The sequence below is a fragment of the Eucalyptus grandis genome, chromosome 7 (assembly GCF_016545825.1).
Source record: "Eucalyptus grandis isolate ANBG69807.140 chromosome 7, ASM1654582v1, whole genome shotgun sequence".
In the NCBI taxonomy this organism is placed as follows: domain Eukaryota; kingdom Viridiplantae; phylum Streptophyta; class Magnoliopsida; order Myrtales; family Myrtaceae; genus Eucalyptus; species Eucalyptus grandis.
This window is the reverse complement of record NC_052618.1, coordinates 21,818,986-21,846,206: the sequence shown is the minus strand read 5'-3', so window position 1 is coordinate 21,846,206 and position 27,221 is coordinate 21,818,986. Positions and strand designations below refer to the sequence as shown.

The 27,221-nt window shown below is 38.0% G+C and overlaps 2 protein-coding genes across 3 annotated transcripts; one reads left to right on the top strand and one right to left on the bottom strand.

The window, feature by feature from the left end:
• Positions 1–1,099: 1,099 nt before the first annotated feature.
• On the bottom strand, positions 1,100–5,398 carry LOC104453008 (serine carboxypeptidase-like 18). The gene is made up of 14 exons (XM_010067512.3): positions 5,116–5,398; positions 3,714–3,850; positions 3,528–3,604; positions 3,278–3,400; positions 3,096–3,198; positions 2,941–2,978; positions 2,735–2,836; positions 2,559–2,639; positions 2,241–2,420; positions 2,072–2,143; positions 1,858–1,976; positions 1,636–1,749; positions 1,466–1,520; positions 1,100–1,370 (listed from the first exon to the last, which is right to left on the bottom strand). The coding sequence occupies exons 1-14, from the start codon at positions 5,277–5,279 to the stop codon at positions 1,287–1,289; spliced, it is 1,449 nt and encodes a 482-aa protein (XP_010065814.2). The 5' UTR covers positions 5,280–5,398; the 3' UTR covers positions 1,100–1,286.
• Positions 5,399–17,527: 12,129 nt separating this feature from the next.
• Positions 17,528–24,342, top strand: LOC104453007 (general transcription and DNA repair factor IIH subunit TFB4). 2 transcript variants are annotated; one of them, XM_018859621.2, is made up of 12 exons: positions 17,528–17,640; positions 17,722–17,810; positions 17,903–18,173; positions 18,465–18,511; positions 19,878–19,915; positions 20,000–20,045; positions 20,633–20,686; positions 20,839–20,907; positions 22,013–22,089; positions 22,923–23,018; positions 23,508–23,628; positions 23,892–24,342. In XM_018859621.2, the coding sequence occupies exons 1-11, from the start codon at positions 17,610–17,612 to the stop codon at positions 23,578–23,580; spliced, it is 891 nt and encodes a 296-aa protein (XP_018715166.2). In that variant the 5' UTR covers positions 17,528–17,609; the 3' UTR covers positions 23,581–23,628; positions 23,892–24,342. The 2 variants fall into 2 exon arrangements, with proteins under 2 accessions (XP_018715166.2, XP_010065813.2); XM_010067511.3 differs by having other exon boundaries at positions 23,888–24,342.
• Positions 24,343–27,221: the final 2,879 nt, after the last annotated feature.

The window sequence follows — 27,221 nt, the reverse complement described above, 5'->3', positions numbered from 1 at the left end:
CTACTGAAGGTTGCATCACCACAAGCCACAAAAATTACGTGGCACGATACATAAACCCGAGAAACACACCCTGCATCAAATAAGATTGGCTTAATAAACAATTAAGAAACAGATTTTTTTGTGCTTTAGGCCCTTTTTGAGAGTGCATGGAAGTTGACCTCACAAAGCCTCTGGGGTGAGGTTCGAGGATTTAACGCAGAGGATTGACTTCGAAGTCCTGGAGAACACATGCTTTCTTTGCAGTATGACAGGGCATAGGACTGGTGGTGGTCAATGCGTGGGAAGTTGGGCGGCAAAACAGAGTGCAGTCTGCCATCAGTTTTGATGGGCAAACATGTAAGATTGTCTATTATGTTGTCAATAGTTTGTGTAGATGGTAAGCAAATCGTTGTGCATGTTCTTGATTAGTGTGTAGGGATGGATAAATCTATTGCTGGGTCTCTCTCGATCCTCCTTTTGCCTTGCTGTGCATTTTCTGGATTAGTGTGGGAATTGTTACCCAAAAGGCATGTCAACTTTTGGCTCTATTTTCATGTGTGATGTGCATCTGTAGTTTATCAAACAGTATTATGTTTTGTTTCTAATGAGGTACTGCTGGCTTTGCTCTCTTTCATCGATTCCCCTGCTTTGCCCCAGGCGAGGGCGTTCTCTCAATCACGCCTTAGGAAGCAGATGATGTGAGATCAGTTTCTTAGACTGAGGTACGGGGAAATCTATGCGCTAATTGGGCAGGTTTCTTGGTTTTAGGTAGCGGGTACTGTCCAATGGCTACAACTTCATCAAGGAGGGTGGTTCAGTCTCATTGTGGCTCTGCCTTCAACTTTAGGGCAACCAAAAAGAAATCTCTCTTTCATCTTGAAAGAAAGACATCGATGTGAAATGACTTTAAGTGATGACTCCTGGCCTTAGTTCTACAAACATATAATTGCGCATTCCTTCTTCTTCAGTTGATACGGAAACTGCAGATTTTATGTTTAAGTACATGTCTACTAGGTCATTTTACGTAGATCGTCATATCATCATATCATCGGTCACATTCTAAGTGCTCTTGAACGCAAAATGAAGTAATCGATTTCCGACACGGACTTAGGACCCGAGCTTGAAAGGTAGTAACCGTTGCTCAATGGACCTTCCAAACCTGGCCTAATATATGTCGCTTATTTTGGTAACTCAATGGATGTTCTTCCGATTACATCAATCACAACGAGGCTAAATGACTCGTGAATACACTTTTTCATAATTTAGCGACTGAATTTATCCTAGCACACACTCTTAAACGTGTGGATCTACAAAGGATAGTAATGAATCCATCTCTCAAACATCTTGTAACATTCTCTGCGTTTGTACTCTGGAGGCGAGTGGCCCGATCCCTGTGTTAAAGGCGTTAACAGAAGAACAAAAGTATTACCACACCAAAAACAACTCGAAGAGAAGGAAGAGACGGCACTGAAGTCGGAGTTCTTACCTTAATTGTCGCATAAGTCAATCGATATCCGCCATCTGTATACTTCTCCGTGTACCTGTTAAAACATGGTGAATTTGGAAGCTCTTAAATCATCAAGGTCAAACGAGAGGGAGAATGAAGAATAACTTCAACCGAAAGCTAGTGATAGACCAAACTCTTCATGAGCTTACCCTGCAACTTGGCCATCTACAAACCATGGTCTCCAATCTACATCCGTCGTCAAATCAAGCCACTTTATCCAGGTTTCAATACCGTTATGTGGAATAACCATGTCATGATCACCACTGCAAAGAAAGAGCTATTCATCACCGGTCGGACGAAGTATTCTTTCTTTTTGCTGAATTTCACATCTGCCCTAAAATATTGTCAACATGGGTTTTATCAGATTTTACCTGAAAACTAGAACTTGCATGCCCAGACTGGTGAGATTCTTATGATAATCAAGCACATTGTCGACATCTACGGTGTAGGATAAGGAAATGTTACACCTGAAAAATTCGCTGACGGTTCCCTACAAATTGACACGATAAAGATAAGACTATCTGGCTAGTTTTCTCAAGAGCGAACAAATTTGGATGAGAGACTCATGGCAAAACATGTACATACTTGTCGAACACCAAGAGCATCTTGTACGCCTGGATAATTACCCCATATATCGACAAGTAGATAGTCGAAATTCTGTAACATTCAATGAAAGAATTAGAAAACAGATTTAGAGAGAGACAGAGACAGAGACAGAGAGAGGAGAGAGAGAGAGAGAGGGAGAGAGAGAGACCTTGCACCAAAGATCGCGAGGTCTCGGCAGTGACACAAGATAATCCTTGGTGAACTCTTGGATGGACCTCCTGTGCTTCTCTTGGTTTGATATTGCTGATTTGAAAGCTTTATTCGATTTTGGTGAGAGGAAAGCACAATCAGGTTCAAGAACATTTTGCTTGCTGATCAATTCGATTAGCTGGAAATAAGACAGAAAGAACCAAACATCTCTGCTCAAACTTTATGTCCAATAAATCTCAAACCAAACAAGAGTTTTGGTGAGGAAAAAGAACAAGTCTACTTCATAAGTATCCATCAAGGATGCACATTTTCTAACCTCATCGTACGCTGCCAGATCCTCTGTGCAGGTCGTGTTCGTTGAATCCACAAAATTCCCACCGCAATTTTCTTCTAAAGACTGATAAAGGGATAAGATTTTGTCATACCCAGGAATCACAAATGCTCAACTAGTCTCGCATCAATAAGTCCACACATGATTTTTCATTCATTTACCTCATAAAGTGCATCTGAGACGAGGGCCAACCTATGAGCAAATGGAATTTTTGAGTTCGTTTCAAGATCGGTGAACGTGTGGGGACATGATAATATCATCCCCTGAAAATGATTCAACAAAGAGAGGATCAGTATATTAACCCAAGGTACAGCTTATGTCAAACTCAAGAAGGAAAAATTAGGATGAGGAGCAAGCTTTTTCACACCTTAAGGTGGACATATGGTTCAAATCCAGCTTCATTCCCTGCAGATTTTGGAACAAGAAGCGAAAATGTAAACTTCATAGCCATCAATAGTTGTGGAAAGAAGTCAACGTGCATTTTTATCCCATTCAATCAGGTTAATAGAATAGATTTGATACCTTGTAGAATCGCTGTAGCAAGCATGGGAGTATATACACCGGCATAAGAATCGCTACCAACAAACACTGGATTGGTTTGGAAACTCGGATGTTCTGCCAACCACTGCATCGCATACACAAATTAGCATTCGTTTCAAACCCGCATGAGACAACCACCATGATCTGTGAAGAATTTCACTCACATTTCTTAAGAAGGCCTGCATCTGTGCAGTATTGGATGTGTCTGTCGAATCGTATGCCGATGCCGTCGTTGCATAGGAGAAACCCGCGCCAACTGGTGCATCTATGAATATAATGTTGGCTGTCTGATAGATTTGGGGGGTGAAAAGTCAGTACGAAGTCAATAAGAGGACGAGATTTCGATTAAATTGAGGTTCAGTATATTGTTTAATAATCCAAAATCATGGGCACATATGTTACTTCTCAATTTACCTTAGTCCACGCATCTGGCTCGTAAATTAACGTCGGCAAACCCCCAGTATAATCAGTAATATTGAATTTAAGTGGACCTGCATGACATCAAGATACTACACGGTAACACCTACTTGGACACAATTGCAGCATCATAATGAAAGTGATAACATAATAGGGGGGGATTGTGTTGAATAAGAAACTGACCAAGCTGGAACAAGAAGGCATTCAAACCCGAACACCCAGGACCTCCATTCATGTAAAGCAGAAGAGGATCGACTCCAGGATTCCCGGTAGACTGCACGAAGTAGTAGAAGAACTCAACGTCGCCAACGGTTATGTACCTGCATCAACCAACATACCCTATTAAGATCGCTGAAGAAGTCAAATCCATCCCTGCATTTTGAAATAAGAAGTACAGTCGCAACACTAGTTCACCCTGTTTAAAGAGTTAGCAGAACCAAACCGGGATAAACCAGTAATTCCTTAGCAATCCAGCTAGCAAATGCAGAGCCGGAAAGGTACAGAAACAGAGAAAGAGATTGCAAAAGCAAGTGGAGTCGAGTTTGCTTGGACTGATACAAGCCATTGTTAGAGAGTTCATGCTAGCATTCCAATATTGTTGGGAGGAGCCAAACATAGGTCAGCAGAATTCTTTGAAAGATTGGTCATTTCGTAGTGACTTTTGAGTGTTGTTGTTATGGAAAGTTAGGAGAACCTGATGGCTAAAGCATAGTGGGTAGAGAAAATTCTGGTGCAGCCGATGTATGTCAGTAAGTACATCAAAGTGAGTTAAGACTTATCTGCTCGTGTACACCAGGAATTTAGGTGGGCATTCTCATCCTCTAAAGAACATAATTTTACTTGTTTGAAGGAAGAACTCTTATGCAAAACATTTCCAACGTTAGCATATACGCACTAGAAAATCGAATGGGTTGTGATTCAACAACGAATCAATTCATCTAATAAGTGATTATTTGTGCAGGCTAACTATCAATAACTTTACTGGGTACCCAACATCATCAGAGTTATTTTACACATTTTGTTCTTAGACATTGTTACTTGTCTCACTTTAATCCTGTCGATTTTATCTGTCGAACCATCACCCTTCAAAAGAAAAGTACGCAATTTTGGCAGTTATTTTGCTGCAAGGTCAGAATTGTTCTCAAAATCTTCTATCAGTTTAAATTCCAAGATTAGAAAGGACTCTGCCGAACAGGACTGTGGAAGGACTTATATAGATGCAATCAGAAACTCTAGGACCCAGTTGAGATAAGTCATAAATTGTAGGGACTAAACTGCAAAGTTCCCTTTAGCCGGTGTGTCTTCATTTTTTAAAAAATTCTGCAATCTTAGCACCATCATGCATCACCAAATGCTAATATCAAAGAAACTATTGGTGAAAAAGCAATCACATATTCTATGTATGGCGCCACCGTGATACCACACCTCCGGCCACAGACTGCCCTAAGTCGGCTCATTATTGTTGCAGTCCAATACAAAGTGTCGCGGATCGCAACTTATGAAGCAACTCCAGTTCAAATCACTGTCGATCGAGAGAGAGAGAGAGAGAGAGAGAGAGAGATGACGTGAAAGAATCCAAACTGACCCGGTTTCCAGCGTGAAAGGTAGTGTTCCAGAAAACCCGGGGAGTGTCTCCACAATGTACTGAGATGAAGCAGCCGAGGCAGACGCCAGCACAAGCAAAATGCACACCCATTTCTTCTCAATGCCTTTGCTTGTTGAATTCAACATTGCCTTTTGCACAGCCATTCTCTCCCTCCCTCCTCCTCCTCTCTCTCTCTCTCTCTCTGTGCTTTCACTTTCTTGCCATGCCCCGCAATAGAAGGGGATAGAGTGGGGAAGTTGAACCTAGTGTTGAAGTAGGACAGAGAGGAAATCTTAAATGGAGCGCGTGGATAGGGAGATTAATGCGCTTGTCCGTGGGTTTTGCTGGAGAAAGTTAGGTGTTAGCCTGTGAGGCGAGTTGGTCTAACTCCCTTTCAACTCTCTATATCTCTCCGGCATGAATGTTCAAAATCTAAAGCTTATGGTTCAGTTTATAACAATGTCATCCAATGTATGTGGAGCTTTACTTGCATGCTCACGGTACACGAGAACTGTTAAAATATTTAAATATTAAATCGTATCTTCATCTAATAACTAAAATTTTAAAATAATCAAATTTTTGGCAATTTTTTTTCATGCTATCAAAAGATCCTGAAATTCAAATTTTTAAGGCTCATCTTTGACGCTCTATACTTAAGTTAAAATCCAATTTCGAATGAAGTGTTAAAATATTTAAATATTAAACAACGCATTTATCTAATAACTTTAGTTTTTGCAATGTTTACAGTGAGCCCAAGTTAATTTTACGCGCATTTTCACTAATTACAGAGTGTCCGGTCTCTCTGATCAATTGATTGATCTCCCACTCGAACCGAACCGAACCGTTAGAAAAGTCTTCCAATGGTTCGGTTCGGTTTTTTGGGTTTTTAGTTTTAAACTTTTGATTTTTGATTTTCTTTTTTTTTTTTGAACTGAACTCATTTTATTTCTCCACTTTTATTTGTTGATTCGGTTCGATTCGGTTAACCGATAAAACCGAACCAAACCAAAAAAATTTCGGTTTTAATGAAAATCGAATGAAAATCGAAAAAAAAACCGAATTTTTCGGTTCGATTTTCGGTTTTCGGTTCGGTTACTGACACCCCTAGGTGCAACAATGGCCTGTCCTAAGCCGATAAGACTAATTTGCTAGAGGATCTAATTCCCTGCTCCTCGAGGTGCTCCAAGAGAAGCAAGAGGTGCGATGCTTCGAATTCAGGTCTTGAGCCAAGAGAACAAAATTTCAATTGCCTTTCCTACCGGTCTTTTGACTTTGTGTTGCATCCGTTCCGCCGCTTCGGCTAGCGTGGGGTCCTTTTCCTTAAATTTTTTTGCTTCTTTTAATTAATTTTTTTCTAATTTTTTGTTTATTTTCCCCCCCTCGGAATGTAATAACAACACGATGTGGGGCCCATTGGAAGAGTACAATATAATATTATAACACGTGCAGGCCATGGAAATCCGACAATCTCCGTACCTAACGTTCCACCTCGTGCACCGCCAATTTAAACGTGGAAAAGTGAGGGTGACTTTCAGTCTAATTTAGTCATGCAATTCGGATCCACTTTCAATTTTTTCATCCATAAGCTCGATATTTCGACTTGACCATATTCTTATCTCAATTCGACAATCACAATTTCACATGGTTGAATGAGTTTCATTTTTTCCACGACAAAGCTAAGTTTGCCATTGGAATTTAGGAAAGAGATTAAATTTCCGAGTAAGGCAAATCGATGATACCGTCTTAAAAACAAATGATTTGCTTGATGGACTTCGTGATTCGATGCGATTAGCTCCGATGAGGATGACTGTAGCCTTGAAGAGATGGCCAATATAGAGAAAGCATGGAGAAGATGAAGAGGAGAAAAAGGATTAAGTAACATTAATGGTGCTCTCTTTATTTTCATTCTTTAGGAAAATGAAGCTAATGGACGCAACCGTTTGGTAATAATATTTTAATTCCAATGTAGATTGCTAAATCTGTAAACCGCAATAAACTAAGTAATGGATAAGAATAAAGGACAAGATAAGTACTAGACAATTTAAAGCTCTCGGTCCAAAAAAAATTAAATTAATCAATACATCCTTTTTAGAAAAAATGCCCTACAAAGTTAGTGATTTAGTTTAGCTAAGTTGACAAGTGATTGAAGATTTATGGGATAATTAACAATTTAGCCATAAATTTATTATACGAATGTCAATTCAGTCTTAAACTTTTTAAATTTGTCAATATAGTCCTAATTTTTTCCCCAAAATTCCAATGTAATTCTTCCGGTCAGTTGATGCCGGATATCGCCAATGTGACATCTAGTCATTGCCGGTCACCCTAAAACTAGGATATTGCCACGTCAATGATCTTTCAGTGGCAATTGGCTGAAAAGACTATTGAAATTTTGCATGAAAGTTTAGGATTATATTAACAAAATTGGAAATTTTATAATTGAAATGGCATTCATCCATTCGAGAACTGAATTGGTAATTTTTTTCAAAGGTTTTGCATCGGGACAATTAATAGGAAATTTCAAGTTGAATATGACCTCTTAGAGCAATACACCTCATGCTTGGAATGTATGTTTGGATTTGGTCTTCATTAAAGAATTAGCCATGAGAACCATACGATAAAATAGAATTTAATATAAAATCATAATTTCTATAGTTATACCAAACAAAACTTGTCTCCTCCTCCGTTCAAGAATCCGAAGGTTAGGTTCACCTAGCGGATTGAACCGCCGGCGGAAGAGGTGTTTTCCACAGGATTTCATATCTCCATCACAATAAAAGAGAATCAAGAGAACTTGGATGAATCACGTGCTACGATGGCCTCGTTCAAGGCCTTCGTGGCGAGACGTTGATGGCCTTGTACAAGGCCAATGTGGTCGATAGTGACCCTCGCTGGCACAATGAGAAAAGAAAAGAAAAAGGAAAATTCAAAAAGAATTTAAAGATTACCAAAATTGTCTATGTTAGCGATTTCTAACTAAAACCGGCTGAAATGACTTAATTGGCAAATTGACAAAATGTTTAAGATTAAATTGATCAAATTAAAAAAATTAGCACTGAATTGACATGAGTACATTAGATTTATGATTTTTTTTATAACTTTCTTGATCACGATTCGAGATCCATTACTTTTTCACATTACATAGTTTTTTTTTTTTTTTTTTTTGTAGTTTTTATGATACATGTTATGTTTTGAAAGTTTCAAAATACCAACTGAACAACGATTCAAGCCTTGAAGCGATGACCAATATAGAGAAAACATGAAGAGACGAAGAGGAGAACCCGTGAATTATAATGTTAGACAATCGTTAATTTTCAAACAACAATAATACTAACTAATGGGCAAAAATTAAGGCTCCGTGTGTTTCACGGCAAATGAGTAATTAGAAAAAACAACTAAAAACGATCATTTTATTGAGTATGCAAATGAACAAATGAAAAAATATTATCATTATCTATAAAATTTTGAGACATAAATTGTTATAGATAATATAAAGTTTTCTCATTAACTAATTACGTCAACCGATACAAACAATTGATTTTAGAAAAATATTTTCAAAATCATTTATTTTTCAAAAAAAAAAAAGAAGAAGAAGAAGAAAAGAAACCTAAAAGCCAAGATAAGTACAATGCACTTTAAAGTTCTCGGTCACAAAATAAATTAAGCTAACCAATGATTCAACGTAGAAAATTCAATACTTGAGCTAAAAAACTTTAGGTAGGTTGATAAGTGATTGAAGATTTTGAAATTTGGGCAATTGAGTACGAAATTCCGAGTTAGAAAATGACCTCTTAGAAGTGTTTAGAGCTAATGTTTCCACGTATATATGATATTAGCCATGCGAACCATGTGATAAAACAAGGCGACTGCCATATTATAAAATCATAAATTTGATAGCTGCACCAAACAAAACGTGTCTCCTCCTCCTCCTCCTCCCCGTCCAAGATCCGAAGGTTAGGTTCAGCTGGCGAATTGAACCGCCGGTGACTCCTCCAGCCTTCTCGCCTGTGGAAGAGCCGGTCTCCACAGGATTTCACATCGCCATGACAAGATAAGACAATCAAAAGGACATGGATGAATGCCGTGCTGAAATTGAGTTCTCTCTCTCTCTAGGATTTTGAACCAGACCCAAGTTTGACCACCAGGGAAAGGGAAAGCACTCAAAACTAGTGGGAGAAAAATAAACCACGCAATAAAGATTAAGACACTTGAGTGAATAAGACGTGACTGCACAATCCAGTGGCGGCCCTTCAAATGCTAAAATGTCCGGACCCTTCTCTACACTAACGGAAGGACTTGATTGCAAAAATTGAGATAGCTTGTGGACAAGAAATTAAAAGGCGTGATCAAAACAACTGTGAATGAGGGACTTAACCACCGCCTGAGGTGGCTCAGTTGGATAAGGCTCTACTGATCCTTTACGAGGAGGTGGGGAGTTCGAATCCCGCTGGATGCACGGGGTTTTAAGCACGACGTCAGTGTGGTGGATCCTCCGCTAGCGTCGCTCCAGGATTTATCCGCCGGCTACCGACTGTAACAAAAAAAAAAAAAAAAAAACTGAGGTTCTTAGCATGAAATTAAAAGAACATGAAATTATAAATATAAATAATTAGGCTCTATTTATTTCACAGAAAAAGTGAATGATTTGGAAATCGTTTTTCTAAAAAAGATTGCTTGTATTACTTAAAATAATTGGTCAATAAAAATCATTCACTATTGACAACAATTTATATCTAAAATATTTTTATGGATTGATAAAGTGATTATTTAAAAATACATATATTTTATAAATCAATCATTGTTTGGAAACAAATAATGTCAAAGAAAAACCACCGACTGTGGTGGCTCCGCTGGGTTGGCTTCAATAAACCTTTGCGAGGAATGTGAGGAGTTCGAAACCTTCGCGAAGCGAAAGTTCTAGCGGAGTTACTTAGTGACTTAAGTGTGCTGCCGGGGATGATGGGTCCTCCCTTTACGTAACACCTGGGGATTTACAATTCAGCTACCAGTTGAGATGATTCCTCCGGCACCAAAAAAAAAAATGTCAAAGAAAAGTAAACAGATATGCCCACAAGCAGTTGAACGCTGAAAAGGAATGATTGACGTTGAAGGTGAGATAGAGACCAACTGACCCCACACCTAACTTTCTGTCCACATAAACAACCATGTGCTCCATTCATCTTCTTCTTCTTTTGGGAACGTCCTGTCCAAGGAAAAAAAGGAAAAAGACAAACCCAATGTCCAATGTCCAATGTCAACTCAAAGTCAAGTCACCCAGCTATATAGCATGCGATGGAAGTGGGTGTCCTCCTTTCTTTACTCTGTTCGTGTCCGCTTCAGGATCAGTTTAGTTAGGCATGTCCTCTTGAAATTATTCCTAAGTTTCTCTTGGCAGATTTAACGTTGACGCACAAATATGATCAATGAATTGTTAGGGTCCACATGCACATAAGTCCAAGATACACGGGGAAATTTGCCCCGATTAGTTATAGACCTATTGTATAAATGTTAATTTATTCCTAAATTTGTCAAATTTGCTAAGTTCAATCCTAAATCATCTCTTGAAATTTCTATGCAGTAATGATTGGACTGTCACGTCCGTCATTTCCAACAAAAATTAGTTGGAAAGACCACATTGAAATTACACACAAAAGTTTATAATTAAAATTGAATAAAAATTGAAAAATTTAGGACTGATTAAATAATTTTTCTCGAGACATGCCAATCAAAAAACTTGAGACGAATGAATATATCACTAGTAAAAACTAAATACATCCTGAAAATTAAGCTGTGTGCAACTATGTTATGCCGAAGAAACTCAATCAAGATTACGCCCTTAGAGATGTCGGTGTTATCATATCTATTCACTGACTGCAATCCATGAATAAGCAGAAGGTCGCTTGACGAGCATAGCTGTTTACGGCGGCTAAGCAGCTTCGAACTGAGCTCGACAAGAGGAGATCGGACAAGCAATGCTTGCCCCCAAGTATGGCAGAAGAAGGATTACGAGATCCCGACGCCGAAGCGGCAGAAGATGCCGCAGAAGGACTCAGCAATCGTCTTCTCGATGAGTAACGCAGCACGGCGACGACGGTCCGGCAGATTTATTTGAGTAATCCCGGATGTCTTCCAGGTTCTGCCTTCCGATGCCTGGGGGACTCATGCCTAGACGATTTTCAGCAACGTGACTGACCTTGTGCTGCAAAGCTGCTGCACATTCACCATCGCAACTTCTATTTACACCGGTTGCGGGCCGCCCCCGACGTCGGAGGCACTGCTATCTCTTGCAACAATCCTGGATGGAAACTCGCGGCTCGGTCGATGTGGCTTCGATGCATGCCCGATTTGCGGCTCTCTCTCCTAGGACAGTTTCGGCATGCTCATCCCTCGGAACAGCACGGTCATGGCAAAACCAATGCCCTTGGAATATGCAGTGACACTTAAGCTCACACAACAACAATGAGCAGCCGGGTCGCGGAGATCGCAGAGCAGCAGAAACCATTCATCTTGTGAGCCGAGTTTTCGCCTCCGATGGCTCATTCCTTCTCCGTCACAGGCAGATTCCGCAGAACGTGTCGTCGCCGTCGTCTTCCTCCGTCGGAGCGTCGCTCGTTGTCGTCCGGGGCCAATCTTCAACCGCTTTACTCGTCGGCGAGCTGCGAGCAAGGCCGAGGCAGCCGGCGTTAAAGTAAGGCCGGATTGGGCTCGGGATCACAATTGGACTTTGGGCTTTAACAAAAAGCCCAGAACCGGAGGCCCAAATTGTTATGGAATAATATTTATCTCACATGGAGTTGGTAATTGCACTTCAATGACAACCAGGGAATTTTATCAAGTGCAATTTCTTAAATAAAAATTGGGCAGTTGATTTCTTAATTTTAATTGTTTCATGTTCCTTAAACAATAAGACTGCATTTGGCAGTGAAAATAAAATTTAGCATATTCTACGTTTGGTGACTTTTAGGGATATTTTACCCAAAAAAATTATCAAATAGGAAAGGTGAGATAAAGGTAAATAGAATTTTTAAGATTCATCAAAAGAAAATTTATTTTTCTCAAATAACAAATTTCTTAGATTAATAAAATTAAAATTATATTTCAATATAAATAACCTTTGAATTCCAATATAATAAATTCAAAATAACAAAAAGTAACAATTTAGTTTTTAATTTAATTTATTTTTATTATATATTCGAAATTAATTATATCTTATAATATAAATTCAAAATATAAATATAAATATATATTTATTATTATTACATATTTTAGGTATTTTAGTATTTTAGGTATCTTAGTATAGTATACTATTCAATAAAATTTTGTTGGAGAATGATGAAGGGGAAAAAAGAACCAAAGAAGAAAATAATTAAAAAAAGAGAAAAAACAAAAAAGAAAATAAAAATAATGTAGGCTAGATTGTCATAAGAGATTTTACCATCTCTATTTATGAACTTTTAGATTTATTTACACTAACATGTCTTTATATACCAAATAATGTACATAATATAATATAATATGAATATATTATTTTTATTACTGCGATTTAACTAATAGTTGATAAAACATAGTAAAATCTCTGAATTTCATGTTTTATTATGCCTATCCCGATTAGAAATCTAAACGTTCAATTGTAGAGTAATTGAAATAATCTCACACCGGATATACCTGTCGTCGGTAATTATACTTGGCCCAAAACCACCCAACAAACACATGCTAAGCCAACCAGCAAATTAGCTCTTTCATCTCTAAATTTGTGTTTAGATAAAAAGTAGCTCGGTGCCTATTGTCCATATAAGCGACCGAAATAGGTGGTTACTCGTTTTGCATGACATGCTGATTTTGTATTTGAGCTATTCCAAATGATGCAAGTAGGGAGCGGCATGCTCCTGCTGTAGTTTTATCTAGGACCACTGGTATGGTAATGCAGCGATTAGCCCAGCAAGAAACTTTAGTGCTGCCTGTCTTTTTGGTGAAGGGAACATATCGACGAATGATGGATACGGCGACTTTCACGAACATAGAGAACAAGAACCAAGCAATTGGTCCCGTTACTAGATCATCCGCTCTTGCCGTTGTTATATTTTGGTCTCTTCAATTGAAACATTTTGTCATCAGTCATGTTGGTCGGGTTTTTCCTTGTAAATACGCAATTTGATGAGTTGTTTTCTTTCCTAAAAACAAGGGATGAATGAAGAAAAAACAAAAGTAGACACTAAGGCCTTGTTTGGCAAATTTTTGTCTCTATTTCCCGGAATACAATTTTTGTTCTTTTGTTCCTCTAAAAAAAAGAACAGCAAATGCGTTTGTTTACACTTTTGTTCCCGGGAACAGATTTGAAACAGAAATAAGAAGTGGAAAAAACTTCCAAGAAACACTTTTTTTTCTTCTCATTTTTCTTCTTCTTCTTCTTCTTCTTCTTGACTGATGGGCGGGGCCACCAGCCGAGGCCGAGCCTCACACGACCACAGCAAGGCTTGGCCTCCCTAGCCAGCACAAGGCCGGGCCTCACTAGGCCAAGGCGAGGCCGACCTCGCGCCACCCGGGCAAGGCCGAGCCTTGCCGGTGGCTTGGTGAGGCTCGCCCGGCCAATGGCAATCTCGTTGGGGCTAGGCTAGCCTCCGACAAGCTCATTGGAGCCTTGAGGCTCGGTCTCAAAGAAATGGGAGAGGCCAAGCCTCGTCGGTGGCTTGGTGAGAGCAAGCCTCTGGTGAGGCTCCGGTGACAAAAAAGAAAAAAGAAAAAAAAAAAGAAAAAAATAATAAAGATTTAAAGATTAAAAAAAAAAAAAAAATTATACAATTTTATCAAATATGTTTTATTGTTGGAGTAGAAATTTTTCGCTTTATTAAACGCGTTATTATAATTAGAAATTGTTCCTTGGAACAAAAAAAAAAATATTAATTATGTTCAAAAATTGTTCCTATAACAAAACGTTATCCAACGCGCCCTAAACATCATCGAAAAAGTAATTTGAAGGATTGCACGATTGTCAAGATCTATCCTGATTGAAACTTAGAATGGATAACCATACATATATGACAAGTGGTGCTTTCTTTATGCTACACATGTTAACTTTTGATTGACCGATTGGTATCTCTTGGCATCACTTTTAGTGCTCTAGATATTGGACAAGTTGACATTTTCAGTAGTCCATTTATTCTTTGTTTCGGAAAGAGGGGAAGGGAGGGAAAGAAAGGGAACTAAATAGTCAAATTTTTTTAAGGAGTAGGAGGGAAATTTAGAATTTTATTTGTCTTTTCCTTTTTCTCGATATATCCAAATAAATTTAATTATCAGTTGCCATTCGTCTCATTCATTATGAGTAGTGATGAGGCTGCACACTTTTAAATACATATCAAAACGAGTGAGAATTCACACAAAACAATAAATATTATAATATCAGCTATAATTAATTGTTGCTCACTTTCAAAAGAAGAAGATGACCTTACAAATATTATAATTAATTTGCGAAGGATATAATCAATTGCTACTGCTAGTTTGCTACTACTAGTTTGCACCCAGGGTTCATATCTGATAATTTCATCCACAAATTACCGGACACGAACCTTTCTTCTGAGATGTTTTTCTCTTCCATTCTCCAAGTGCATTGATTGAATTGGTCTCTTTAACTAAAAAATTATCACTAATCATATTAGTTAGGTTTTTTTTTTATGTAAATATGCATTTTACAATTTATTTTATTTTGAGAAAAAATAATAAATGAAGGAGAAAAAGTAGATAATAAAACTAAATTGAAAGAGGAAATTTTGAGGACCATATCCTTATAGCCGCCCACAATTACATTTTTTAAAAAATGGATAAATGTAATAAAAATCCTAAAATTTATCATGAAAGTAAAAAAAAAAAAAATTGGTAAAGATCATGAAAGTAAAATTGAATCTTAAAACTTAGCAAAAAGTACAATCAAGTTCTAAAACTTATCAAATTGTTTCAATCGAGTCATAAAGTTAACACAAACAAATTTATTAACGGAAAATACTAATGTGGTGCGAGATGTGGCATTTTTAGTCGCTACTCTCTCCAACGTGGCAAATAGTTAAAAAAATAAAATAAAATTCCACACATGCTGATGTTAGTTGGCGTCCTCATTTCTTCTTCACCATCATGTTCTTCCTTCCCCCCTCCCTCTCTTTCCTTTCCCTCTTCTCGAGTGTCCCTTCCCAGGCATCTCTTTTCCTTCTTCATGCTCTGAATCATGAACCCCAAAATACTGGACAATCACATGTCTTCTTCTTCCCAAATTCGTTTGAACCCAAAGCCCAAACTCGTTATCGTCTTGTTCCCTTTGAATGAAATTGACGCTCAATCTCCCTTTGAACCCTAAGCCCCAAATCAAATTCGTTTGAACCATAAGCCCTAAATCAAATTCGACAATTTGGAGTTCTCTTGCAATTTGGGTCCTCTCCCAAGTTAAAGTTCAACTTGATTGTACTTTTTGCAAGTTTTAGGATTCAATTACACTTTCGTGACAAGTTTTAGAACTTTATTGCACTTATCCATTTTTTTAAAAGTATAATTGTGGGTGGTTGTAAGGATATGGGGCTTAGGGTTTAGACGAATTTGATTTGGGGCTTAGGGTTCAAAGGGAGATCAAGCGTCAATTTTGTTCAAAGGGAATGAGACAATAACAAGTTTGGGCTTTGGGTTCAGACGAATTTGGGAAGAAGAAGAAGAAGACATATGATTGCTCGGTATTTTGGGGCTCATGATTTAGAGAATGAAAAAGAAAAGAGACGCCTAGGAAGGGGACACTTGAAAAAGGGGAAGGAAAGAGAGGGAGGGGGAGGGAAAAACATGATGGTGACGAAGAAAGGAGACGTCGTTTTGCATGCGTGGATTTTTTTTTTTTTTAACTATTCGTCACATAGGAGAGAGAAACAACTAAAAAATGCAATGTCCATGCCATGTCAGCATTTTCTAATAGTAAATTTGATAGTGTTAATTTTATGACTCGAATGAAACAATTTAACAAAATTTATGACTTTATTATATTTTTTGCAAATTTTAGAATTTAATTGCACTTTCATAACAAGTTTTAGGATTTTTATTGTACTTATCCCTTAAAAAAAATAAGGGATAAGAGAGGAAAATGAATGATGAATAAGGAAAATGAAGTAAATTGTCAAAATTTTTAAAAGAAATTTAATTTTTCTTCTTTTCCTTTACTCAATTTATTCAAATAAATTTATTATGGATTTACAAGCACCCTTTCTCTCCTAATTATGATAAACGATAGCACGCCATGTCGCTCTACTTTAAATTAGAGGTTCAGAATAGGTTGAAAACCCATTTATGATGAGGTGGCTCATATATGGGTTAGTTAAGTTTGTATAAATGGATTATTAATGGATTTTGGGTTGTATGTAAGCCTAATAATACATGGATTGTAAATGAGTTTATCTTAAAACCCATTTAATTTATAAAGGTTATTAGTCGAGTTAATCAATTAATGAGATATCATCCTCTTGATCAATATAATTTTTATATTTTTAAAATTTTCGATTTTTAATAATGTTTTATTTTTTTCTTTTTATTTTTTTTTTTTGTTTTGCTCTTTTTTTCTCTACGAAATTCAGCGGCCCTCACCGGCCATCAAGCAAGGGTCACAAAGCCCTAGTCAATGGTGGGCAAGGTTTGCAACCCTCGTTAAGTTGCCAATTACACTAGCGAGCCTCAATCTTGCTGATAGGACAAGGCCATTGCCTCGCTAGCCTTGAGCAAGCTCAAGCTTGCCCAATTTGGTGAGGCTGAGCTTGCCAATGTTAGGGTAAGCTTGATTTTATTGGATCTAGTGAAATGAAACCTCGCTTGAGGCTAGTGAGGCTTAGCTTGCTAGAATTAGGCAAGCTTAAGCCTTGCCAGCCTATAGAAAGGCTAGAGCTCGCCTATTGCCAATCATTGTGGTCGTGATTGGTTATTAGGTGAAAGAGGAAAAAAAAATTATATTTTTTAGAAAAATAAAAATACTTAAAAGGAGTGCTTGGAAAATCAAATCAAATTTTCCATGCTAAGCAGAAAATATTTACTAATTTATCTTTATAATTTTCAAAAATACCATATTTTTCGTGAAATAAATTAAGTCTCAATTTTAAAAAAATTATAAAATTTATCCATTAAATTTATTTGTATGGAAAGTGTTTTAACAATATATATTTTTTTTTAAATCACAAGAAACAAAGTTTTTCTAGATTTAGTTAAATATAAAAATATTCTAGAAATATGGGCTCGGTCCGATCTATATGGGTCAATAAATTTATATTATTAACAAATTGGTCATAAACGGATTAATTGGTCAAATTTGAGTCCGACAATTTATATTATCATCCATTTGATAGGTCTACTTTAATTGTAATTAATATCATGCAAAGTGATAAATATTATAAATAAGATCCAAAGACCCGAAACCCAGGTCATGTACACCGACCATCGTCCCGCTGCATCGTTCAATTACAGAGCGGAGCAAGCTCACTCCCATGGCGTCTGCTCCTTCCAAGCTATACGCAGGTTCCTCTCTCTCCACCGATACCTCCTGCTGACGCTTGTTTTCCGGACCCTTTTCTCTCTGATCATCTGGGTTTGCCGCAGATGACGTCAGCCTCCTCGTGGTGTTGCTGGACGCGAACCCTTTCTTCTGGAGCGCTTCCTCCCTCCCCTTCTCCAAGTTCATCTCTCACGTAGCCTACCCTCGATCCCCTCCTCCTTCTCCGTGACTTTGATTTCGTTTTTGGAGCTTACCCATTTGTCTCTTTTGGGGAACTTTGTGTAGGTGATTTCGTTCCTGAATTCGGTCCTGCTGCTCAACCAGCTGAACCAGATCGTGGTGATAGCTACCGGGCACAACTGCTGCGACTACGTGTATGATTCTTCCTCGCCGGCGAGCCGGTCGGCCGGGACGGGGAAGTTGTCGGCCCTGTCCGTGGATCTTCTGGAGAAGTTGGAGGAATTCGTGGGTCGGGATGAGAAGTTGTTGAAGAAAGAGCCGGAAGGGTCGATAGCGTCTTCGCTGCTGTCCGGGTCGCTGTCCATGGCGCTTTGCTGTATCCTTTGCAAATGTGATTGCTTGAGAGTCGTGGGTAGTGTGATCCTCACGATGTCATGGAAATGAAATGAGTGTTATCTTTTGTAGTGCTAAAAGGTTGAATTTTCTTTTCTGAAAATTGCAATCGGTGGAAAAAATGGTACTTTTTCATATTGATGTCGTAGTTTTTATACCGATAGGGACTGTAGTTGGCTTTGGGATCATTCACAAATTAGCAAATTGTTTAACAAATAGCGTGAAATATTTATGGGACTTCTGGAAAATGTGTTTGATTTGATTTGACCGATAGACATTCAGAGGGTTTTTCGTTCAGGACCGCGACATCCACATCCTCGAGTAAGTATTATACATCCTGAAGTTACTTTCGTCTACAATGCATCAATTGAGTTTATAACTGGATTTTGAAGTTTCATTATAGCAAGATTCTAAGCTCTCGTGGTTCCATGCATTGAGTTCCTGAAGTGGATCTATCTTAGGAATGTGATGGTAAGGCAATATAAGTATTATCATTACAACTGAAAGTAGATTGCTTATGATAGCTTGGTTTGATAGAATTTAGGAGTTCATACTTCCTTTAGATGTTGCAGATATTGCAGGTGTATAAGTTGGCTAACTGTTCTTAGGTTTGGATGATAGAAATGTCCAGTTATTCCCATGCAAGCAATAAAATTGAACAGTGGCAAAAAGTTTTCTGGAGATATTTACTGATGCTGCCACAGTCAGATCCTTGAGAGGTCCAGTTTTGATTGTGAATTTAAGTATTGAATCTTTTCTTTAAATGTAAATTAGATAGTACCTGAACCAATACAAAAGATGCCGATATCTATTATTTGCGGGGTTCCGACTTGATCCCCGATATTTTGTAAATTTGTCCTTCTTGCATTAGAAAAGGAGTAGCATGTGATGATTTTGTAATGTTAATATATACCTGACCAAAGGGAAGTTCTCTGCTTTTACGGAGGTGATGTTGGTTTTGGTTTGTCAATACCTTTTCTGTTCTATTATGCAATGTCAACCTATGAGCTTATTACATTTTATGACATTGAGAAAGTTACAACAGAATTACTGATGATAGTAACCCAGCCTTATGAGTATCTTTATTTTGTGGTTTAATTTGACAGACACTAAGATGATGACATAGGTTTGAGACGGCTATCCTTTTGATAGATAAGGATCTTGTTATTTCTCCTACTGAGATGTTCTGAATTTAATATGCATAATCATCACGTGGGTAAGGGGAAGTAATTTTTTAGTAGCAAAGAGCTGACTAATCCTTCATAAAAAGAAGACAAAACTATAGACGGTTCAAATTTAGTTGTTCCTTCATCCTATCACTATGATTTCCCATCATTGTGGTGCTCAGGAATAGAGTGAATTTGCTGAACTTGAGTCTGTGCAATTTTCTAATATACAAATGGGGACTTCGCTATATTTAAAGGCTCACTTGTTGAGCACATTGGCCATGGATTATCAGAGAAGATATTGCATCAAGTGGATATATCAATATGCCTTTCTTGTAAATTTTGAATTCAAACGCTTATACCACGTCAATGGCACAGAGGTATAGGATTTCTCCCTGGGTACATTTAAAATTTTTGGACTTCACATTTTGCATTGTTTCTCTTTTCCACACCTGTCATCTAGTGGCTTTATGTTCTTTGACCAGGTTTATTTCTAGTGATATTGATTTTTCTGGTTGCAGATTTTATGCTTGCATGGATCTCAGGATGGGCCTGAACAGTATGTGCTCAGTTTGCTTTTCCATTTCATTTTTGTGTATCTTTGTTGTGGAAAAGTTACTCAAAGACCTTCTCTACCTTTCAGATATGTTGCCATCATGAATGCAATATTCTCTGCTCAGCGTTCGATGGTATGTATTTATTTACTTTCTATCTCGTGCAAAATAACTAAATGATGACTGATCTACTCTTCACAAAAGGAAACAAATAAACTACATCATGGCAGTGTCGTTATTTTCTTGCCACATGTCACTCTGCAAATGCCAATAATTGCTACCGATTTTTTGATCGGTCCCTATAGCAGATAAACGGCCTTTAAATGGCAGATACTCAGTTTGAGGTCATGACCCTGAAATTATTTTCAATATTACTTTAACTGTACAAGATTCATTTTTGTAGGGACAACTTCCTATATATTGGGTTGTCCTTGATTCTGATTTCAGAACTTTGTAGTATTAGAGTTACAGCTGGCCTTTGAGGCATAGGGTTTAGTACAAATATACTCCTCTTACTTTCCATCTAAATTTGATATAGTTCTCGTCTAGTTCTACTCTGCTTTAAAGCCACCATCACGAATTTTATGGCAACTCTTTTTGCTGACGATTGTTTCCATGTCTAACTCCCTCGTGCTTTGGTGTCGATGTCAATTTTAATTTTTCATATGCAAGTTGGTCTGGTTATAGGGTGGGTATAATCTTGTGAAACTTTGTTTCTGCAGGTCCCTATTGATTCCTGTTTCATCGGAGCTCAAAATTCTGCCTTTCTCCAGCAGGTACATTTTTTCTTAAAAATGAAATCCAGATCCTTTTCTGCTCAGTCTAGCATCTTTTAACTTTGAGGTCAAAGAGTGATATATTGTTTGTTTTGCTGATGTTGGGCTTCTGTCTGCACTATGTCCTGTTGATGTTGGTTTCACTTGATCAGGCTTCCTATATTACTGGTGGTGTATATCTGAAGCCACAACTATTGGAGGGAACATTTCAGTATTTATCGGTATGAGATAAGTATATTTCTTATCAAGGAAGCAACATCAAGTTGTTAGTTTGGGGTATTCGTTTTGCTCTGTAACTTAAGTTGGCTGTAAAGGTTTGTAATAATTGAGCTGAAGCAACTCGTTGGAAAAGGAAAAAGTTTCAATGAAGTGCTTGTATTTTTATGAATCCATCTATTTGGTCGCCCCTTGCATGTGATCATATTGAAATTTCATATTCAAAGTAATCTTTAATGAAGTTATAAGCTAATGCCTTTATATGGTACTCCTATGTTTAATTTACTTTAGAGTTAATTTTGCTCTGCTGACTGGCGCACGATGAAGTTCTAAATATGCACCTTGTTCATCTGCAGTGGGACATTAAAAGCTCTTAATTTGTTCTTTCTAATCGGTGAAAAAATTCATGTTACAACAGGACCAGAATTAAGATATGATGCTTAAGTAACTGTTGTTAGTATAGGTTTTCCTTTTGTCGGTTTAAAAAAAGAGTTATCTGTTAATTTTATGTTTCCTTTCTCATGGTCTCAATTGAAATTTCTACTTCTGCGAGGCCAATTTTGAGACATTGGTGTTTTTTATGCTGAAGTCGCCGTGATTAAATTTGAACATGGACCCTGGCTACAACTGTTTTTCCTTCATGTTCGAGATTGAGATTGCGACTGGTGTATGGCTTCACGAAATTGATCTTCCATGCCTATGATTAGGAAGTTAATTGAGTTAGAGATTCATCTGTCCTATCTTTTTCTTTTGTTCTAGTCAATCTCCTTCCTGTTTTTATAAGATCGACTAGAGAGGCTTAATAATTTCAAGATTAGATGACATCCTGATTTAATCTCAGTGACCCAAAAAGTCGAGCACGAGCCATTTGTCAAAGAAGAGCCCAACAGTTTGAGAAAGCACTGATCAAACCAAAAATCAGAAAAAGAATTGAACATTAACATTTCAGTAGTGAATGCATTCTCTCATCTGTAAAAGGGGGACAAATCTTTGATGCACAAAACATTAGCATGTTCTTTTATTTCAATATTGTGGTTTTTTGTTGGTATCTATTTACTTCATCAACAGGCTCCCCTCCCTGCATTAATGCAATCTTACTGGATCTTGCAGACAGTTTTTGGCACTGATTTGCATTCTCGTGGATTCTTGCAATTGCCTAAGTCCGTTGGTGTAGATTTTCGCGCATCGTACGTCGGCTTTCTCTGGATTGTGTGCTCCGTCTGCTTTTTTTTTTCTTGTTCTCTTCCTCTAAATTTTCATCTCCTTTTAATTTTCATCTCCTTTTTCTTCTGATTCTGCCTTAAGAATAGATGTTCCTTAACTCATGTTTAATTCTCTCATTGACTCAAATGAATATGATGTGGGCATTGGATCTATTGCTTTTGGTGGTCATACTTCCACCATGTTTGGTCAAAATGGAAAATTAACCATAGAGAAAACATATTAAACTTCCAGCTTCATGGTTCTCATTTGCTCTCAGTGGAAGGTGGACTGGGGAAAAAGGAATTGCTTTCTTTGAGCATGTGCCACATTTTTAAATGGGTTCGCAAGAGTGAAAGGGCTTAATTTTTCAGTAATTTGATCTGCATATAGTAAGAGAGGATAAGATTCTACAGTTTACCTTTTCTTCTCACTTTCTCTTGCTCAATATTAGTTCATGTTCTGCTGGAACTTCTTGTTGTATTGTACAAAGGGACATCATGTTGCTAGTTTATTGTGTCTGGACAAGGGTGACTTTGGTGGTGCCAGCTACTTTTATGGCATTTATCATCTGTCTAATTATGGTTCCTGGGAATGCTTGACAATGAGCATAAGGCATATTAGTTTGATCTCCGGATTCTGCTAACCTACATTTTTGTTTGTACTCATGCAATCCCATGAACTGTGACAAACAGCTTACAAACTTCTATCCTTTAGAAAATCTCTGATTAACTCATCTTTTGGGAGGGATGAACAAGTTGTGCCATAGAACTCTTATTTTGAAGTCTTGGTGCATCTAATGGAACTTGGAAATGTGCAGGTGCTTTTGTCACAAAAAAACTATTGACATGGGCTACATCTGTTCTGTATGCTTGTCTATATTCTGCAAGCACCACAAGAAATGTTCAACCTGTGGGTGAGTGATTTGATCTGTCAATTGCATTTCCATGATAATTTGCCTCTTTTTTATACTATAGCTCTTTGTTTCTGTTTCTCAAGTATTTCTAGTTGACCAAAATGGACAAGGGCATGTCTGGATAGACTTTTACTTTTTACATTTTTCTTAACTGAAATTTTGTGACAGACGCATTTTTGACCCCAAACATCTGAAACTTTCACCATGTATCAATATTGGCACGTGAACTCACATATTAATTTTTTACATAGTTTTCTGAAACTTGGATAATAATAACATTTACTTATGGTGGTGCAAAGACTCTGATTGACCAAATCCTGAGTATGAATGGCCCCAGTATGAATGGACCCATTGTTCTCCCATGAAAGGACATGGATGGGACATGGTGTTTTCTTTCTGGCACTAGCAAGAGTTGATGAACGTTCTCACAGTTTGGCTGTGCAGATTGTCTTTTTTGGTCAATTTACTTGATTTTTTCTTTTTATGTAGATCTGTTTTTGGTCAGCCCCACTCAGAGGCTGCCTCAGAACCTAACAAGAAAAGAAAGGCGGGAGATACATAAGCCACACAGCCTCTGTGTTTGTGGTTTCTTCAACAAAGTCCCTGTTTGGTGAGAATTCTGTAATTCATGACTATAAACTTGCCACGGATCACACACACAAAACACACATGGTTTGTTTTTTTCACACGAAAATGGTACATGCGGGTGCATACTTGTTAAGCATTTGAAATATTGGGTATTGGTTTCACACTTGCCTAGGACTAGGACATACAATTTGTGACCTTACTAGAAGGCATGCGCAACAGGCCAACCAAGTTTTTGTCAAACCAGCTTATAAATCTATGATTTTGCTTTGTCCTTGCTGCAGTTAGGCTCATATTCGCATTTGGAGGCTTGCCGATGAAAAGTAGTCTGATTATGACTTAAAGAGCAATGTGAGCTTCATCTGCAGTGACATGCCTGGTAATTAGGGACTTCCCCTGCTAACCTTTTACATGGAGCAATGACTAATTTCAGCGAACGGAGGATTTTGCACCTTCCAAGTCTTTCTCGCTTAACAAGTGTTGGAGCAATGGAGGTTCTGTAGTCCCTCCCCTCAAGTCTTGTGGAACTGAAGTTTTGTACTGTACTATAGAACAGTAAATGCTAAGGTTCGGGATTATTTGTATCCGAATAGTATTTAGCTCTGAACGCTTGAGATTTGAGATTAGACAAAAAGCTAAAGTACCCTCCCTCTTCATGTGGAGTTTGTCTCTGAAAAAGCTCAGACTTCGTGTGTTCTTTTGGAAATTTAACCTCTGTGAAATTCTGGCTGCTTATTCATATGGAGCATTCGAGTCATATGCATCTTTCACCCGCCACGTGCTTTTAGGTGATGTCGGGATTGAAAGTGCGTAGTGCCATGACTGTCTCTATATGTACCATCATGAACACTAGAACAACCTCTTTCTTGAGGTGCTGCATCTTGGGCACGAGTACGTATCCTTGTGTGGCAGCAGCAACAGAATGTGGCCGATAAAAACACGAAAATCAGTTGGATGCAACTGAAAGGTAAAGCCAGCATACAAATGGGTACTTTTTTAGGCTTATGTTACTCTCTGGAATTTGTCTTTTGTATGAGTTAGCTCTTGGAGTTTTGCATGTCACGGTATCCGCCACTATCATAATGATATGTTCCTCGAGCATCTTTGCCGTCCTTTCCAATGCCTTGTGCTTTAAGGACCGAATGTACTCTTAGCCAAGAAAGAACAATTTAGAGGTAAGGATTAAGGGCAAATGCAAGTACCAAAAGTACATAGGGCAAAGTGATTATCCGTGTAATCTGAGTGACAAAAAATAGTTTTCTAATTTTCAATTTCCAGACGTCCATAAAGACTAAACAGAAAGTCACAGTTAGAAAAAATAAAAGATTAACTAAGTCATAGGATGTCGAGTCAGTCCTTTCAATCTTGTCAAAGTTGGTGCCTGTGCATTTACATGCCGTAGAAGGGCTTCTGATCTCGACATGAAAGTGCTGCATGATTTAACAAGAGGAACCTTTATCATTGCTGAATGAATTCACACTTTAGCAGCAGCAGCAGCCACAATAATAATGATGTTAAAAAAGATATTCACCACAACCCATCTGGCCTAGAGTCTGCACAGAGCATCAATTCTTCGAAACATAAAATAAAATTTTTAAAAATACTTATGAATATTTCTTAAACCGACAGACAAAGGAGCAAAATATGATTCAAGTGGTGCTGGATTGTTCACATATGGTGCCGACGTGACTCATCAGGAAATTTGTACACAGATCCAATTCGACTCCACAGGAGGGAAAAGGAACTACAGAAATGTCCTACGCCACCATACAAGATACGGATCACCTCTAAGTCAACTGGTGCATATATAAGAGCTTTAGAGAGGTAAAAAAGAGAAGACATCATTGGGTTTTCTTGAACAAGAATGATAGGAGATTGACCGTAGATGAATGTACACCTTCATAGCTAAAATTCAGATTCACATATCAAGCAGCAAAACATTGGAAAGACTAGACTTGGGTTTTCTTGAACAAGAATGATAGGAGATCGACCGTAGATGAATGTACACCTTCATAGCTAAAATTCAGATTCACATATCAAGCAGGAAAACATTGGAAAGACTAGACTTGGGTGAGGAGACCCTAGCAGCAGCTGAGCTGGAAAGCTTCTTCGAGCTCCCTTTCCGACGGCGGCGGCAGCGGCGGAGGAGAAGCCCGGCGAGACATGCATGCATCCTCCGTCGTCCGGTCCATTGGTGCTTTGGCTCTCATGGAGGGATGGTCTTGCAAGAAACGTTTCAACGTGGCTGAGAACTTGACATGGAGTGGCGATGGAGTTTGGGAGAGAGGTGGAGGGGATGGTGATGGCGAAGTGGTTCTCTCTTGGTAGGGGAGTATCAGCATTGCAGCAGTCGGTGCCATTTCTAGATGGAGAAGAAAGTACGCACACAGGAGGGAGAGAGAGAGAGAGAAGAAGCTTTGTAGGTTACAAGAAGAATATTTTGGGAGACAGAGAGAGGTTTGGTGGAAACAGGCTGAAGCCTGAAACTGTGGGCGTTTTCATGTCTGGTAATGCGTGGGAGAAAATGATGGGTTGGTGATGATTGGTATTGAGATCCGGGCAAAACATCCTAGGGTTATTCGGGGAAAATTATCCAAAAATTCTAAATATATTACATTGTGTCCTCAATTTTTAGTTTTATCTTTTTATTTTGTCTCAATCCTCTCTTCTATGTACATGTGTATGCGATACTCGAATATTAAACTCCAAACTTCATACTCTAGCCCCACCCCTAATCCCTTTACCAATAGTGCTGCATGTATACTAAATGTGTACCAATTGAGTCATAAACAATATAATGCTTTATCATTTTTTTTTTTTTTTTTGTGATCTAGGAACCCCGTATCGAGCCGACAAGTAAACATTCAACTAATTTTAACCAGTCAATAATGTCACATCATATAGTCAACACTGATGTCGATAATTTTTGTAACTTTTTTTTTTTTTTTTTGTTTTTTTTCTTCCAAGCCTGACAAGGGTCATTGACCAACTCTTGTCAGCTCTAGATTGGAAGGAAGGGAAAGAAAAGAAAAAAAAAGAGAGAGAATAATAAAAATTTAGAAATTTTTAAGAAAATTATAAAAATTATCCATGTGACCGCTGGTCGACCTATGTAGCACGAGCAATATCCATGTTAGCGATTGCCAACTGAAATTGATAGAATTAACTTTATTGATAAATTGTCAAAAGTATAATACTCAATTAGAAAATTGAAATATATATTATTGAATTGGTAAAAATGCAATAAGTTCAAGACATTTCGGACAATTTTTCTGATCTATTTGTTTGTGTTGTCCTCGGGAGCTTCCTCATTTAGTTGAACTCCTATCCGAAACCCAACTTGACCCAAACTGTTCTTTCAGTCTGGTCCCAATAAACACATACTTCTTGCTCAAATCGGCCCGAAACACGAACATGATCCGACCGTTGACGCACCAGTACCTACCCAGGTCAGTCTAGGAACAAACTGATTATCTCGTTACTGCGTCTCTCAACTTCACCAGCAAACTCCGATGATTACCAGAGAGATACATTAAGGTGTCTGATGGAGGTTGTGAGGGAATATCGACTACAAAATAATGACCAAAGTAGTCTGAAAATCTACTAGATGCAGATCGC